The 15,961-nt window shown below is 43.0% G+C and overlaps 2 protein-coding genes across 3 annotated transcripts in view; both read left to right on the forward strand.

Annotated features, from left to right (window-relative positions):
• serpini1 (serpin peptidase inhibitor, clade I (neuroserpin), member 1) overlaps nucleotides 1-7,939 on the forward strand; it is a 17,766-nt gene extending 9,827 nt beyond the window's left edge. For both annotated transcript variants that reach the window (XM_031861095.1, XM_031861094.1), the window contains 8 exons: nucleotides 414-702; nucleotides 1,548-1,778; nucleotides 1,973-2,167; nucleotides 4,562-4,766; nucleotides 5,431-5,528; nucleotides 6,532-6,618; nucleotides 6,799-6,888; nucleotides 6,978-7,939. In XM_031861095.1, coding sequence (XP_031716955.1) covers nucleotides 435-702; nucleotides 1,548-1,778; nucleotides 1,973-2,167; nucleotides 4,562-4,766; nucleotides 5,431-5,528; nucleotides 6,532-6,618; nucleotides 6,799-6,888; nucleotides 6,978-7,054 — 1,251 coding nt within the window. In that variant the 5' untranslated portion in view covers nucleotides 414-434 and the 3' untranslated portion in view covers nucleotides 7,055-7,939. The remainder of the gene's footprint in view (nucleotides 1-413; nucleotides 703-1,547; nucleotides 1,779-1,972; nucleotides 2,168-4,561; nucleotides 4,767-5,430; nucleotides 5,529-6,531; nucleotides 6,619-6,798; nucleotides 6,889-6,977) is intronic.
• A 2,491-nt stretch (nucleotides 7,940-10,430) lies between these two features.
• On the forward strand, nucleotides 10,431-14,170 carry LOC116390861 (uncharacterized). Its single transcript, XM_031860973.1, has 7 exons — nucleotides 10,431-10,441; nucleotides 10,914-11,043; nucleotides 12,287-12,380; nucleotides 12,908-13,041; nucleotides 13,190-13,332; nucleotides 13,522-13,719; nucleotides 13,818-14,170. The coding sequence occupies exons 1-7, from the start codon at nucleotides 10,431-10,433 to the stop codon at nucleotides 13,933-13,935; spliced, it is 828 nt and encodes a 275-aa protein (XP_031716833.1). The 3' UTR covers nucleotides 13,936-14,170.
• Nucleotides 14,171-15,961: the final 1,791 nt, after the last annotated feature.

Consider the following 15,961-nt stretch of genomic DNA (forward strand, 5'->3'; position numbering starts at 1 on the left):
CTCTCTCTCTCTCTCTCTCTCTCTCTCTCTCTCTCTCTCTCTCTCTCCCCCCACATCACTGCTCTCTCTACTTTCATGTTTTTCTCCATCCCTTCCAAAATCCTCTTGTCCTTCATCTCCTTTTCTCCCTCACACAATAATCTTCTATCCCTGTATCTCTCTCTCTCTCCTCCTGCCTCCTCTCTGCAATCCTCTTCTCTCTGCCTTCCCCTCTCTATCCCCTCTGCAATCCTCCTCTCCCCACTTTTTGGCTCCATCCCTGCCCAAATCATTTTCTCTCTTTCATCTTGTCTTCCCTCCGTCCTCATCTGTTTCCCTTCCTTCTCCACCTTTTTTTGGCTGCCCATTAAATCTCTCCTCTTGTTTCTTTCCATCCAACTCCTTCCACTCCAATACGTCCCTCTTGACTCTAGCTATCTGAGGTCTGTGCTGCGATGTTGATACTGGAAGTTTTCTCACCGTTCCTCCTCCTCGCCATCCTGTTGTCGCGCTACGGTTGCCGGGCGGCGGACATTCCGGAGGACACTACAGCAGAGTTCTCGGTCAGACTGTACCACCGGCTGCAGGCGGCGGGGGATCAGGACAACATCATTTTCTCCCCGCTGAGCGTGGCTGTGGCCCTGGGGATGGTGGAGCTGGGGGCCAGGGGGGCTTCACTGGAGGAGATACGGCAGGCTGTGGGATTCAGCCACCTGCTGCCAGGTGAGAGACACGTTCGTGAGCAGGTTCACCAGGATCAGGATCCGAATTATGAACGTGAAAAGTCTTTGATGCAAGTGCCTTTTTACTAAATCATATTTGATGTTGCTTATTTGATTAAAGGCACATGAGCTCAGTTTACGCGTTCGTTTTACTCTTTCTAATGGAAGATGCTAGCCAGTTGCTTTATGGTAAGGGTAGGATCCAGTGTTTTTGGGCGCTTGACCCATTGTAAAAGTCATATCTCCCCCCAACTCTAAGAAATGCAATACTAAATAACTAGCGTACCCCTTAAATATTATATAATAAACTATCTCATTCAACATACACACAAACCTGCTGTACATGTGCACGCCCCCACACGTACATAAATAGACACTGCACTGTTTCATTTTCAGAAAAGTAACCAAGTGGCAGATAGGATAGCAGTTAGTAATGTGCTCAAACAGTAAACAGCCAGTTGTCATTTCCATCTTAAAAGTTTTTCTGCCTATTACTATTTTCCAAGGTTTGTTTCATATTGCAAAATGTATACGTTGTTTTAATGACCATGAGTTCCCTTCACCCTTAAAACAGAAACAGAAAGCTGAATGACATGAAAAAAGCTGCTCTGTGAAATGTGAATTAAAATGATAGATGCATATTATATTCCACCAAGATTCAATTCCCACTCTGACAGAAGTACTGCGAGTTTAGATGGTTTAAATGTTCCCAATATGGGCCTATATTTGAACTTAATATGCATAAGATAAGATTTGTATTTCTATCGCTTTTCTATCTTTTCCACAGCCCTGTGCTCTTTAGATACAGCTACATTATGAATCTGTGTGCCTCCCTCTGTTCTCCAGGCGTGGAGTTCTCTTTGCTCCACAACCTGACAGCGGCGCTGTCGGACGATGACACCCACTACGTGATCAGATTTGCCAACAGCCTTTTCCTGCAGGAAGGCGTCACCTTTAACCCCGAGTTTCTGCATCTGATGCGGAAGTACTTCCGGGCCGATGTGGAAACGGTCGACTTCAGCGAATCGGCGGCAGTGGCCGAGCAGATCAACAACTGGGTGGAAAATCACACTGAGAGTGAGTTGGAGGGGGAGGGAGGAAGAAAGGGAAATATAATACAAAATCCAAATTTATTGAATACATTTCCAACCCTCAGTTGCACAGATCTCCATCTTTATCCTTGTGCACGACTTCATTAGCTGCAGGCACCGTATGGCCAAATAAAAACTAATATGGCTCCTGACTACTGCACTAATCACCCCTCCTCCCAGGTAAGATCCGTGAGCTGCTTTCAGCGGAGGACTTCAACAGCGTGACCCGCCTGACCCTGGTGAACGCCGTCTACTTCAGGGGCTCCTGGAGAAACCAGTTCAGGCCAGAGAACACCAGAACCTTCTCCTTCAGCAGAGACGACGGCTCTGAAGTCCAGACGCTCATGATGTACCAACAGGGAGACTTCTACTATGGTAGGGATGAACTGTGTTTTCCTGTGTGTGTGTGTGTGTGTGTGTGTGTGTGTGTGTGTGTGTGTGTGTGTGTGTGTCCGTCTTTAGAATTGCATTTGTGGCTCTTTTTCTGAAGCCCTTGAATTTCGTTTTTCCTGAGGTTATTTAAAATGTTAATCTTAGATCTGAAATATTCATATTTTGAGCGTTATTCCCAGGAAAGACTCCTCTTTTCTGCTCAGTGAGCTCTGCTGCTGAAATCTTCACTGGCACAAACTCCTCCTGGTACATCTGTTTGATTTAGTACATTTTGTAGGCTATTTTGTTCATGTCAAACAATATTAGCGATACTGTGACAGTCTGTGGCAACTTATGTAGTGATACATTAGGTTTTGCTATATCTACTCTGACGGTAAAACAAACAACGCTGCGTTTCCTTTTGTATTTCTTTTGGTTTTTCTGCCACTTCACACACACTTGTGTCATCTGGGATTTTTTTTAATTAATATTTAATATTAATTTATTCATTAATTTTTTTATTTTTATTAATTCTTCTAATTAGATTTAGGACAGGACATCTTGTTGTCCAATGTTATGCTGATTTTCAATCATTTGGAGTCATTTTAGAGTAGTCACTGTGAATTTCCAAAATCTTTCTGAAAAGACCTTTTGCTTCTTTCCATTTTTAATATTTGATCATTCAATTTTCTACAAACGGCATGCACGCTGGGACACACATTCTTTCAATGGGTCAAAGGACTGAAACAATAAGTTGTTGTTTACTCTATTAAAAAAGCAGAAAATCCTCACATTTGAAATGCAGGAATATTTGCAATTTTGGCTAAATAAATTATTTAAATGTGTTTTTTAATGCGTTGTTGATTTGGGATTATTATGATGTAGCTAACACATGAATTGTACACTGTCTGGGTTTACTGTCTGAGTAAGTGCTGTCTTAAAAATGCTGTTGAAGTTTTCTATCCCTCAAACACTTTCAAGGTTATATAATGAAAGTCACAATCTGGCTGCTTTGAGTTGGGAGCACCTTTATACTTGGCAGTCTTTGGTGTACTTGGTGTTGTGCCAGCACTGTGAGCTGTAAGACCAGTTTGTACTGGAGTCCTGCAGGTTGGCTATAATACATCTGAATGACTCCAGTCTGTCTTTTCTGCATCTAGTCATCTTTTTCTTTTGTTTGACGTACTGCCAAAGACGGTTACATCATGCTTCTTACTGCACTGCTACTAAAGTTGGCCCGTTTGAGTTATTTTGGTGCAGTCTGTGTGTGTGTAGTGAGATTGCACTTGCATACATCTACTTTCACAGGGTGCACACATTCTCACACACCCAGGATCAAGGAGATCTGTGTGTGTGTGTGTGTGTGTGTGTGTGTGTGTGTGTGTGCGTGTGCGCGTGCGCTGCAGAACAGGGACAGGTCCTCGGGGAGAAGTCTGATTTTGCATTCTCATTTTGAAGCACAATCATCTTGGTTAAGTAAAATGTTTTGGGAAGCCACACCCCGCTCTCTGCTGCAACGATGCCTCACTCTGCATTAGCAGCCGCTACACAGAATGCTCCATGTTCGTTGATGAAAGATGATACCTCTTTTTGTTGTAATTTTCCCTTTTAAAGCAGCTTCAAAAGAAAATAAATAATGTGCCAAAATTGATATAACGTCTGGTTAATTGCTCTGTAATCTCCATCTCGCACTGCAAATACCTAAGTAAGTGAGATAAGCTTATATTTAGAGTTAAGATCTAGTTGGACTTCTTTTGAGTGCAAAAGGATTATCTCATCCTGACTAAGAAATACTGTCTCTCTTAATTCAAGTAAACGTTTGTTGGCTCATCTTGATGAGATCTTTTTTTTTTTGATGGGCTTTGTTTAATTAGATACAAGGGACATGTCTCCTAATGATCCGCCTCAAGACTGAAGATGTCACTCTCTCAGCCTTTGTAGCGTATCTGTGAGAAGATAGCAGCACTTACAGATGTTCATGTGCGTAATCACATGTGTTTCTCTGTGGACATGTGTGTGTATATACAGTATATGCAAGGATGTGTTTTTTCCCCCTAGATCCCAGATTGGTTTACTGGGTTTTATTTCATGCCTGAAGACAGTTAAGTGCATGATTGTGTAAAAAAAGGGCACAAGATCCTTTCCTGCTTTCTACACACAGAATGTATACAATCCATTTCCGCACCAATTGAATCTAAAGCCTTTCATTGAAGCGTCAGTGGTTTTTAATTAGTGCATCAGGGAAATGACCACACGCGATGGGATCAATACAGTGGCTCAATGTGCCCTGCTCCTCCTTCAGCGAGGTGCACAAACCCATTGCATGAAGCACCAATACGTGTGTGTGTTTGTGGTGTCTTTTAACGCTTGCATTTGCGCATGTTTCCTCCCCACCAGGTGAGTTCAGCGATGGCACACAGGAAGCTGGCGGCGTGTACCAGGTGTTGGAGATGCCCTATGAGGGGGAGGACATGTCCATGATGATCGTTCTGCCTCGGCAGGAGGTGCCGCTGGCTTCCCTGGAGCCCATCATCAAAGCGCCACTGCTGGAGGAGTGGGCTAACAACGTCAAACGGCAGAAGGTGGAAGTCTACCTCCCCAGGTGTGAAGTCACACGCTGCTACACAATGTCTTCTGTTTGTGACGTCACTGATCACTGTGCTTCACACGTTTTTGTTTTTGTACCCAATTTACCTCAACATGCCTTGGTTACTTGTGCATCAACTACCTACACTACAATGACATCTTGTTGTTGTGGTTGATACATTAGATTTCCCAGAATACAAAGCTCCTAGAGAATGTCCCTGCAGAAATTGCCGTTTTCAATTTAGTCAGAGGAAGGGGCCATAACAACGACGGCAATATTTTTTTTTTTCTCCTATTAAATTGCATCCTCCATCACTGGAACTCTATGATTGCTTTATTAATGATGACGGAAAATGGCAGTTCTTTTTATATTAGGGTATACTACAAACATTAAAGATAGAGTAACTGTCTACCCGCACTGCAAATATGTGAGGAAGACATCATGTATTTTTACATTTGGCTAGTTACAATGCGTATGTAGAAATGTTATTTTATGAAATCTTACACGCTCACTTTTTCCTTTTAAACACAGTGACGGATATACAAGCACTGTAGGCATGCATGCAGCGTGATGACGACTTTTTATATTTTAGCTAATGCCACTGTGGCAAAATACAAGAAAATGCTCAATATGATTTTATGTCCGTCCACTTAATCTGATTCTTTGAACCTCTGTTCAGGTTCAAAGTGGAGCAGAAGATCGACCTGAGGACCACTCTGCAGGAGCTAGGAATAAAGAACATCTTCACCAACGACGCTGATCTCTCCGCCATGACAGGTAACACCACACTGTATGAAAAACCACACTGCGGTCCTTCATTCTTTGGTATTGCTGTTAAGTGAAGGGTTATTGAGATCACCTGTTGTGCAAGGTGTGGGGACTGGCTCCTAACTAAGATCAGCGCCCTTTCTTTAGGGCTTAAGAAAGATGGAGAGCTGAACTCTCGAGGGATTTTAACTTTTCAGATTTTGAGCGTTCTGAAACCTAGCTGGAGGGAATCTTAAAGAACAAGAAACCTTCTTCATACACAGCTCCTTATGATCGAAGAGGCTTTTTTTCATTATTGTGAAAACACTTGTGAGATCTCTTTCTCCCAGTAAATAGTTCTGTATTATGGCTTCTTCCCGATCAGCTTAAATCTGTAGAATCGGTACCGCCACAACACACAAACACATAGATTATTATATAAAACACATAGAGGCACAATTGAAAGGAGAAATAAACTCCTAGAAGGGTTCAGCATGAGGAGTTGATTCCATTTCTGCTTCTTGGCTGCGGTGAAGTTGCCTCAGGTACTTTCTCAGGTAACCAAGGTAACTGGCAACGAGTGGGCAGGTCAGAGCTGTCACATCATCCGGTAAAAATAGATCCAGAGAGAGACAGACGTATACATGCTGCAGAGGCAGAGCAGTAGAGAGGCATACATATTTTATCTGAAGTAAAACTATTAATTAAAATAATGTTAAAGGTAAGTGAGGATACGAGTAGCTTTATAGGATTAAAGCAAAATAGCTCTTAATGAACAGACCCTCCTTGCTGGTGAACAGTTTGTTCTTACTGGTCAGGTGGAGCTAGAATTATATTGTGAAACACAATCTGCATGCTGTATTGGACTTCAGAACATCTTGGTCTATATCTGGAAGGTAGGTAGGTAAGAAAAGTTCTCAATCAACTCGTAAGGATTTTCTGTCTGAGCGGACGGCACTTTTTTCCAGTGGGACTGAACGATGTGATGCTCTGGTATATATAGTGATGATCTGTGTATGTGTGTGTGTAACAGATGGTAAGGACCTGTACATTGGGAAGGCTGTGCAGAAGGCTTACCTGGATGTGACAGAGGAGGGGGCCGAAGGAGCCGTCGGGTCAGGTAGATCATGTTCTTCGTCATAATCGCCCTCATCAGTAACATTACCACACATTGCATTTTCTTAGTATGAATGGGTCTCTACGGCAACATCAGGATCACTAAACACTGCCCCCGTCTGTCAGAAAATAACTGTGTTCTCTCTCTCTCTCTCTCTCTCTCTCCCCCCCCCCCCCCCCCCAGGTATGATTGCTCTGACCAGGACTCTGGTGCTGTATCCACAGGTCATGGCTGATCACCCGTTCTTCTTTGTCATCAGAAACCGGAGGACAGGTATGTGCGTCTCTGTGCACGTAAATGTGCCTCTGATATGCAGTGTGTGTGTTGTGGTCTGACTTTCTATCTGCCCCCCCTTTCCTCAGGGTCCATCCTCTTCATGGGCAGGGTCATGACCCCCGAAGTCATCGAGCCCAACGACCATGACTTTGACTCCATGTAACCGTCGCGTGAGCTCGCTCGAGATCCTGACGTCATAAGCGCTACCTATCCTCTATCGCCATCTTCAGCTGTGTTTTATACTCTTGAGAAAAACAAAAAATATATACAAACTGAATATTATACGATATATTATATATTGAAATATGACATACGACATATGATGTGTTTTGATACTGGACGCTTTAAACTCCTGGATACAGACATGCAGGGCAAGGAAGTTGTACATATTCTCTGGTGTATGGTTTGTATATGAGAAAGACGAGAAGAAGAAGAACACATGATATGTAATCCACGCACAGCCCCTTTAAGTTCAGCAGCTTCGCGCTCACTTACGCCCACACACACACACACACACACACACACACACACACACACACACACACACACAAACAGTTTTCTCTCTACTTCTAAAATATTTACTCTTTCTTAATCCAGATACAGTATGTGCACACTGTAGGTTTCACACTTTAATCATATCCCTGTATATTTGACATTGTGTTCTGTAAAATATATATATATACTCAGTATTTATTGCAGAATAAACATGTGCAAACATCTTGTCCCACCACGATGAATCTTAGTAATATATCTGTTCCAGACAGTATTCTAGTCATTTTTTTTACACTGTAGGCACATGGCTAAACTGCTGATGAACTAACATGCCTTATCATATCTGAGCGGTTGATTAAGGCCCAGCCGGGCATCTCACAGGTGAGCAGGGGAGACTGCGTAACTAAGGAGAGTTGCTATAGAGACGGAGTGGAGCATGCAGGCGCACTGAGAAAGTTCTGCTGCACTGTTCTGGATGTACATACAGGGAGAAACCGTTAACACCAGCTGTATTCAGTCTTTTACTCAATAAAAACATGAATGTGTTCCCATTAAAGAAAGACTGTGTGCCTCTCTATGCATGGAGATTATTGTATGTGGTTAATGGTTCTAAATATATGCTGTATTTTAAAGGGCAGTGCAGTTTAGGCCTTTTAATCTGAATGCTTGCAGCTAATACACCTTTCAGGTTGAATGACAGATTTGCTGGGATTTTATGAAACCCGTTTATAAAAAGTCCATTACATATTCTGTGCCGGAATATATAATGGACTTTATATAAGGATGGCTGTTTTAGTTGAAGAGACAGCCATAGGGCAGAAGTTGGCCATTCAACCGTAACCTCAGCTTCCCAGGGCAGACAATATCCTGCCAAGGCATCTTGGAGTGGTTTCAGGCCTGTGGCATCACCTACCACTGACACACACACACACACACACACACACACACACACACACACAAGGAAACAGATGATATCACTAGGCCAGACAAGGATACAGTATACTGTGACCAAGGACGAATGAGACACGCATGTTGATTGTGATAAATGTCAGTCCATAAGGAAGATTGAATAAAAGAAAATCAGTTTCATTTATTTAAATTTTTTTCCCTATTTAGGTAGTATTCTGTCGTGATCTCATAGGTAAATAAAAGCATTATGAAGAACGTGAGGCAGCTTCATCTGCTGAGTGTAATATGCCCAATAGTGAGCAATAATAGAGTACAACAAAAACAAGAGAGTCCAAATAAGAAAATGATTCAATTGGGCTATAAACAGTATATTTATTATTAAGATTTATTCAATGTTAACACAATTTACATAGCAATCTATTAATACCTGCCTGTGCTATCTGTAACTCATAACTGTATTAGCAGTATAGTGACAGTTACTTATGTTTATGTGTATGTATTTTTAATGCTCGACATTAAAGAGTAATCTCATAAAGAAAACAGTTGTCACAACCGACACACCTACTGCTGTCTGCTTGGCACCGACACTGATAGTAATATATCAGGAAACAAGCCTAGATAATTACATCCGTAACAGATGTTCCCTGTCTGCCATTATATGAGCGTCTGTGCTGTGTGATAAATAAGAATACCACCAAAAAAAAAGCACAAAAAGATGCTTTGATGAATTCAATTTGACGATTTGTGAAAGCCGCCATCCTTATCTTCAGTCGGTGTTTAAAGAACACCAATTATGTACGACACGACTGTCACACAAGATGAAACGGATCGGAAAAGAACAAAACAAGTGGAATTCTTTCAACAATTAATAGCAAAAGTTGATATACACTATAGTTTACTGCAAATGATAACTCAGTCTTCAAATAACCAGCGAAGGCAAAAGCTCTGCTGAACACAAGTTAGTACGATGTCAGAGGGAATCATCTCCACAGTCCCCTGTAGTACCAGGGTTTTTTATTTACCTCTGTGAAATATCTAATAGCTTTTTCATCTCCTCGGTGCGCACAGTTCGTGTTCAATGCCGCAATATCTTGAACACAACGAGCTGCATTGTAGAGGAACGACAGCCCATGGGTGTAGGGAGTTATGATCTAAATGACTTTCATCAGCTGGTAACGCTGGTTATGTCTTCATTGTGTGCCACTGAAAATCTGAATCAAGAGCATCCCTCCTCCTCCGCATGAAAACATCCAGAAAGAGAAACGACAGCACAAAAAATAAAAACAAGGAAAAACAAACAACTGCAGTGCATTAATGTATCACTAATTTATTAATTTCTCATTTTTGGTGAGAGGATTTTGCGTTCAGTACTTTTGAACATTGGGGTATTACTTGAGTACGGATTTCTGTATTTTCCCACCACTGATCCCTTCATTCCCACACTTGTTCTTTGGAAGTCAGTGTATAACCATGGCAAGCATTTTCAGACCCAAGTTAGTGTTTACAGAATATAATGGAATAAATCAAATTCCAACAAGATGAACAAAGGCAATTGTGTTGAGAAGAAGAAGAAGGCCAAAACTAGAAACAGGAGAGGATGGAGAAGGAGACTGCAAGACAGACACGACGATGTAAATATTTCTGATGAATTGAGGAAAATAACAGCATATTGTTACATTATTGTTTGCCACTTGGTCAGGTTTGCTCTGAAGATGGACCTACTACACAATTAAAATCAAAAACCTTATGACAAATGTATAAGCTCTCTTTTTCTGTCACACAAAACAAGATGTTTTTTTCCCCCTCTGGTCTCTTTTGTTTAAGATAATTGAACAGTCAAAGTTAATTCACAAGCTTGGTTGCGTTGTGCAGCAGTGCGTCGTGCCGTTCTCGTTCTTGTATGATACACCTGAACACTGTTGCCAGGCAACCATCAGCTTATAGCAGTCTCACCTGCAAGCAGCGGGCCCCACACCAGCGTCAGTGTCCCGAGCCAGAGCAGACAGGACGGTTAACTTTCTCTCTGTGAATACTAAAAAAAACCCAGCGGGCTCCATGGGTAACGGCTGCAGTCCAAACCGAGCCGTTCACAATGCGTTAAAGAGGGCCAGGAGAAACTATCAAAAGACGATTGGGACATGTCAGAAAGGTAAGACAACGGGAGATATTGTGTTCTGTGACAGTGTGGTGTTTGACAATTTAATTATCAGGCTCAAGAGACCCCAGAGGCCAGTTTTACTTCAATATCTCTGCCTTTGACGATTGCTACAACCTCCAAACATTCATCTTATCTTTTCAATTATATTTAAAATTACATTTGTTCAACTATTATGCTGTAGTAAAGTGGCATAGCTTATTATTACATTAAAAGCTGTATCAAATATAGAGGAACATGTGTGTGTCAAATCCCCCGCATACAGCCACTATTCTAAGCTAATAGCACCTGCTCAGGTGTCTGCTGCTGCCCCGGCAACGGGTCCTAATCTGCATTGTCAGGCCCAGTTCAGTGGTAACTCTACCCACTCGGCCGGTGGTCAGGGTTTCAGGACACGCCAGGGCTTACATTACGAGACAATGTGATAATGTCCTGCATCACCCTCATCTTTCTCTCTCTCTCTCAGTTCCTCAGGTGTGAACACTCTCAGTGGCAGTTTCCCCAAATCCCACTCCTCCCAGTACTCTGACCTCGGGGTTACACACACACCTCTCTCTGTGGACCAGAGTCCTGATTCTGGACTTGTATCGACACCTGTGAGTGGCACACACACACACACTCTCTCTCTCTCACACACACACACAGACACAATAACCCAGTAGGCGTTCATTGCTGCTGTACTCAAGTCATTCGTGCTCCTTATCCTCCCTTCACGTCTGTAGCTCTGCCTCTGTCATCTTCTTACACCTCTCCTGTGTCCTCCTCATCCTTCCAATGCTTCCTTTTCAGCCGTCCTCCCTCTCCACTTTCTCCCCTCTGGACTGAACCTAATATTCTCAGTCTTCGCTCTCTCTATTTCACCCTGAGGCCACTGGCCTCTCGCCCTTAGATTGCTACACAGAATAATGTGTCGCCCTCTTGGACTATTTGATTAGCGAGAGATGAAAAATATCTTCTTTCCAAATCCTCCCTATGTTCTATGCAGAGTCCTTTACCTGTGGTAAAAAATACTCTATGTACTCATGACTGTGCAAGGCGTATTTCTTCAAATTCAGTTGAAAATGAATGCTGATTTGGAGTTATTTTTTATTGCTTATTATAAAAGAGTGAGCTGGTTTAACTACCAGGTAGTATTTGTCTTATTTTAAGTAATTGTATCATAAACTGAATCATCCACATTTTCTATTCTAGTTATTTGCAGCCCAACACGACTTCATCTGTATATCTGACTTGTCTGAATTACCACCTTTCCAACATTTGGAATTGAGAGTGCATCAGTCTGTCAAGTGTGTATTTCATTTTTTTTTTTGTTTTACAGTATTTTATCTACTGTGCTTTTCCAAAGTGAGCAGGTGACCTGGGGCTGTTTTGTGAGTGTCCAGTCAATGAGGAAAGGTGGTCGGGTGCAGCAGGGTCATTCCTGTGTCTAGAGTAACAGAGGAAGGTCTAAAGTTACACGGACAAAGTCAGGCTGAACAAGATGAGTGTAAAGGGGTTTAAAAGGTCACGTCGGGAGAAGAGTATAGTCCCGTACTTCATCACACTGGAGTAACGAAGACAGTCAACTTGCATGTTACATTAGCAATTGTGTTAATAAGCTATTACGTCTCGGATATATGAAGCAAAGAGAGACAAAGGATGAGATCTAGGCGAGAAAGGAAGAGGCTGCCATCATCAGATGATACAACTTTAATTGTTCTTGTCAAGCATCAGCCAATCTGAAGGAGAAATAACTGCTTTCACCTTGTTAGCATGTGTAGGAGGAAAGGCACCGCGGTTATAGATCAATAGAAGTTGTTTCTGATCGTTCGTCCTGCTCTCTGCTTCTCTTTCTGTCAGCTCCCGTCAAGACGGTTCAGGTTCGTGTCGTGGCATCGCCTGGAGCAGTGTGATGTCACGGGTGACCAGCTGACCTGCCCCAGGGTCAGAGAAGGTCTGGATCAGAGTAAATCACCACTGTGACCTTTGAACTTTGATAGTCCAAAATGCACACAGCCACAGCAGAAGTCCTTCTGTGTGCTCCGTTTGCTGCAGTAACTTTGGATTAAACGAAACGGAAGGAAGGGAAATGTGGTATAAGAACTTCCTGAGATATAAAAGAAGAGAGTCCGGTGTTCCAACTCGTGCACTGCTGCAATGTGCCTTCTTTGTTTGAGAGTATTTCTTTAGAAAATGTACTCTTTTTTTGGTGGAACTAAAAAAGAACCATTAATTGGATAGTGGGATTTTATTTTATGCTGCGGCGACCTACCTGCATTAAGCTAATTAACTTCTTTAAGTAGAAGTAATGAACTTCGTTTCATTTAATTTAGTAGATAGTGACAGACATACTACGAAGAATCCCAACCGACAACTGTTAAAATGGCAAACAGGATTAGGAATCGTTTTCTCACTTAATGGATGATAATGACATGAACATTGTTATATAGACTCTTTTTTTTGACAATGTCATCATGAAAGGGCCATCAGAAGAGGAGCTGCTTCAAAGAGAGGAGGATGACATCTGTTTGGAGAGAGGGAGGAGAAGTAGGAGGAGAGAGGAGGAAGGACAACGATGGGAGGATAGACTGCAAGAGAACTGGGAAAACTGTCTGGTAAGTCAGCAAGCATTGTGTGTGTGAGGGAGAGTCAGCATATGGCAGAGTATAACAAGCAACAGAATGAATGTTGGGAGTTGGCTGGAGTTGTGACGGAGACGGAGAGATGAAGGCTCTCACGGTTTCACCACCTGTCCCTTCTCAGGAGTTGAATCTGTCCTACCAGGACTTGGGTGACCCCTTCCAGCAAGACAACTTCCTGCGGATCCTCCGCCGGTTGATCCGCGTGGAGAAACTACAACTGGTTGACAACTCCCTCACCAACCTGAGTTCCGTACGTCTGCCAAGGTATGAACCGCATTACCCATGCTGCACCACGACTCCCTCACCTGTAGAACAATGCAGAGTTCACGACACCTCTATGTCACTGCTGTAGTCGGATGTGAGAGCTGTTCCTTCGTCCAAGAAAATGTTATTTTTTTGTATCAGTAGCTACTAAAAGAAAGCTAAGCTCTATCAGTGCTCCCTTTGATCCAGGTGCAGAATGCTAAACCTGCACCGTAACCACCTGGTGTGTCTGCGTCAGCTGCCAAAGCTCCCGGCGGTGGAGCACCTTTGTCTGTCTGAGAATGCCATCGGCTCCCTGGGGGGACTGGGGGCCCTGGGGAGCAGCCCTCTACGCTCCCTCAACCTCACCCGCAACCCAGTGACCTTCACTCAGGACTACCGTGCACGGTGAGGAGACACACGGACGGTTAAGGGAGAAGACGAGAAAATGTTTGTTCTTGTCCTTTTATGTCGTGCCCTCTCATTCTGCTTCTGTCTTTGCGCAGTGTTTTCCTCTGTTTGCCAAAGCTCGAGATCCTGGATGGCATCCCAAAGCTGCCAGAAGACTCTCTGCCCACCAGACTACAGTTCCCAGAAACCACCAGGATGTGCAACATTTTGTGACATTCTCTCCATGGATGGATGTGTACGGAGTCAGTTCTCCCGATCCTAAAACACTTGACGCGGTGACGAGGCTTCAGCAAAGTACTGGTCAGCAGACGTTGAAGTCGCACTGAAGGTTTCATAGAACTGTTCAAGTTATTCACACAAAGTGTGTCACGTCAGTTGCCGAAAACACACAGACAATGCAGTCACAGGAAATGTAATGGCAATGTGCTACAACGCCACGCAACAACCTTTTTATATGTAGTACCAATTATTATCTTTGTAATAGTATTTGTTTTTTGGATATCCTATCTAGATTTGATAATAAATAGAAAATACCATGAAGTCTTTTAGCTGTGTTTTTCATCCATTTTGCTAAACTGACTGTGGTGCAGCACAGAGACTGAACTTTGTCTTTGATGGAGGCATAATCAGATTGCTATACGTGACTCATCTCCACCAGCTCGACATCTCTCAGGACTTTGCTGAGCCAACACATTCGCGCTCCTCTCTTTGCTACAGACTGCACCGAACACAGAGATTTTCTTTCTTCAGATGCGATTGTCTCGCTGAGCAGAAACACATCACACGAGGATCTATAATGTTGATTGTCTTTTACAGATTTATGAGTTGATAATCGGTAGTTGTGTCCTTAGTGTCCGTCTGTAATATGTGAGAGGAGTATAACAGGACATCCGCTATCGAGGCCTATCAAACATTTAGTGACCAGACTCCCTGGGATAATGGCCTCTTGTGTCCTCTGACTGAATGTGTAATGACCCATGAGCCTCATGCACCATGGTCTCACACACACACACACACACACACACACACACACAGTATTCCTCTGTAGCTTGCGAAGCACTCACATTGACGTGACTTAATTCCTACTGAAAGTGTCTTAGTCCCTTAAAGTGCTTTGGATAACAGAAAAAACAATGGCGTCCATACTGTCGTACATGAAGCAGTGTTGCCCCCTCCTGTCGGCTGGAGTTGATTTATTCATACATTGCAGCAGCGTATTCTTTAATAATGCTTTCATTTTCAGCCTGCACCTGAAACATAAACACACTTTGTTATCTGATACCTAAGAACATGAGTATGAAGATTGCAACACGTTCCCTCAAGGGAGCACCCATGCACAAAACACACGTCTCAAGTATGAACTGGTGCACGAAAACACACACACACACACACACACACACCGCTCGCTTTCTCTTCCCTCACAGTAATGTGGAGAAACACAATTTAAGCAGCAGATATCTCTCTAACAAGCATACAGCCAGGCACAAACTGCCAGTTACATGCCTCATTGGGATTCGTTTAAGTGTGGAAGATTGTTTGTGCAATTGCGTGTTATATGTGTGTGTGTGTGTGTGTGTGTGTGGGGAGATAGAGATAGAACTCAAGTCTGCAGCTGATGTGTGAGAGATCGTTACTGCTGCAGAGACACGGTATAATGAGCACGCTGGCTCCTCGTGTACCGCAGGCAGGATCCGGGTCTAAAAAGAGAAGCATGGTCTTCAACTGAGGGGTTTCGAGATGTCATCAATGATCTTTGCTGCCCATGTTGACGCTATGATCTCTTCCGGTATGGCGGTGAAATAGGAAAGGAGTTTGAGTTGATTTTTCCTATAAAAATGGGCTGAAAAAAAAAAAAGATATTTTCATAGCAAATCTTGCACTGGTGTTAAATGGAAGATGTGAGAAGTGGTGGCAGTCGTGTGGGCATGCGTCTCAAGATAGACTCCGGCTGTAGGCATCGACATGTTAAAATTACTCATGCCTGGTAATTCACCCATGAAGTGATGAGAGAGAGAGAGAGAGAGGAATGTGAGGAATGTGGAGGAGTTATCTCTCTTGTCACTGTAAAATAAATATGTGCGTCTCCCTGTGGCCCGCTATTAGCACAGTAATGAGACACCTGTTACTCTCATGCTCCTCCAGCATCCCACAGTTCCTCTGGGGAGATCAACAATCTCACAATAGCAGAGGGATGATGACAGGAAGAAAAAAAAAAAAGAGGCAAAGAGGGGGGGGGGGG

This window comes from Anarrhichthys ocellatus, unplaced genomic scaffold, assembly GCF_004355925.1.
Source record: "Anarrhichthys ocellatus isolate YVR2014 unplaced genomic scaffold, GSC_Weel_1.0 scaffold24, whole genome shotgun sequence".
Taxonomy (NCBI): Eukaryota; Metazoa; Chordata; class Actinopteri; order Perciformes; family Anarhichadidae; genus Anarrhichthys; species Anarrhichthys ocellatus.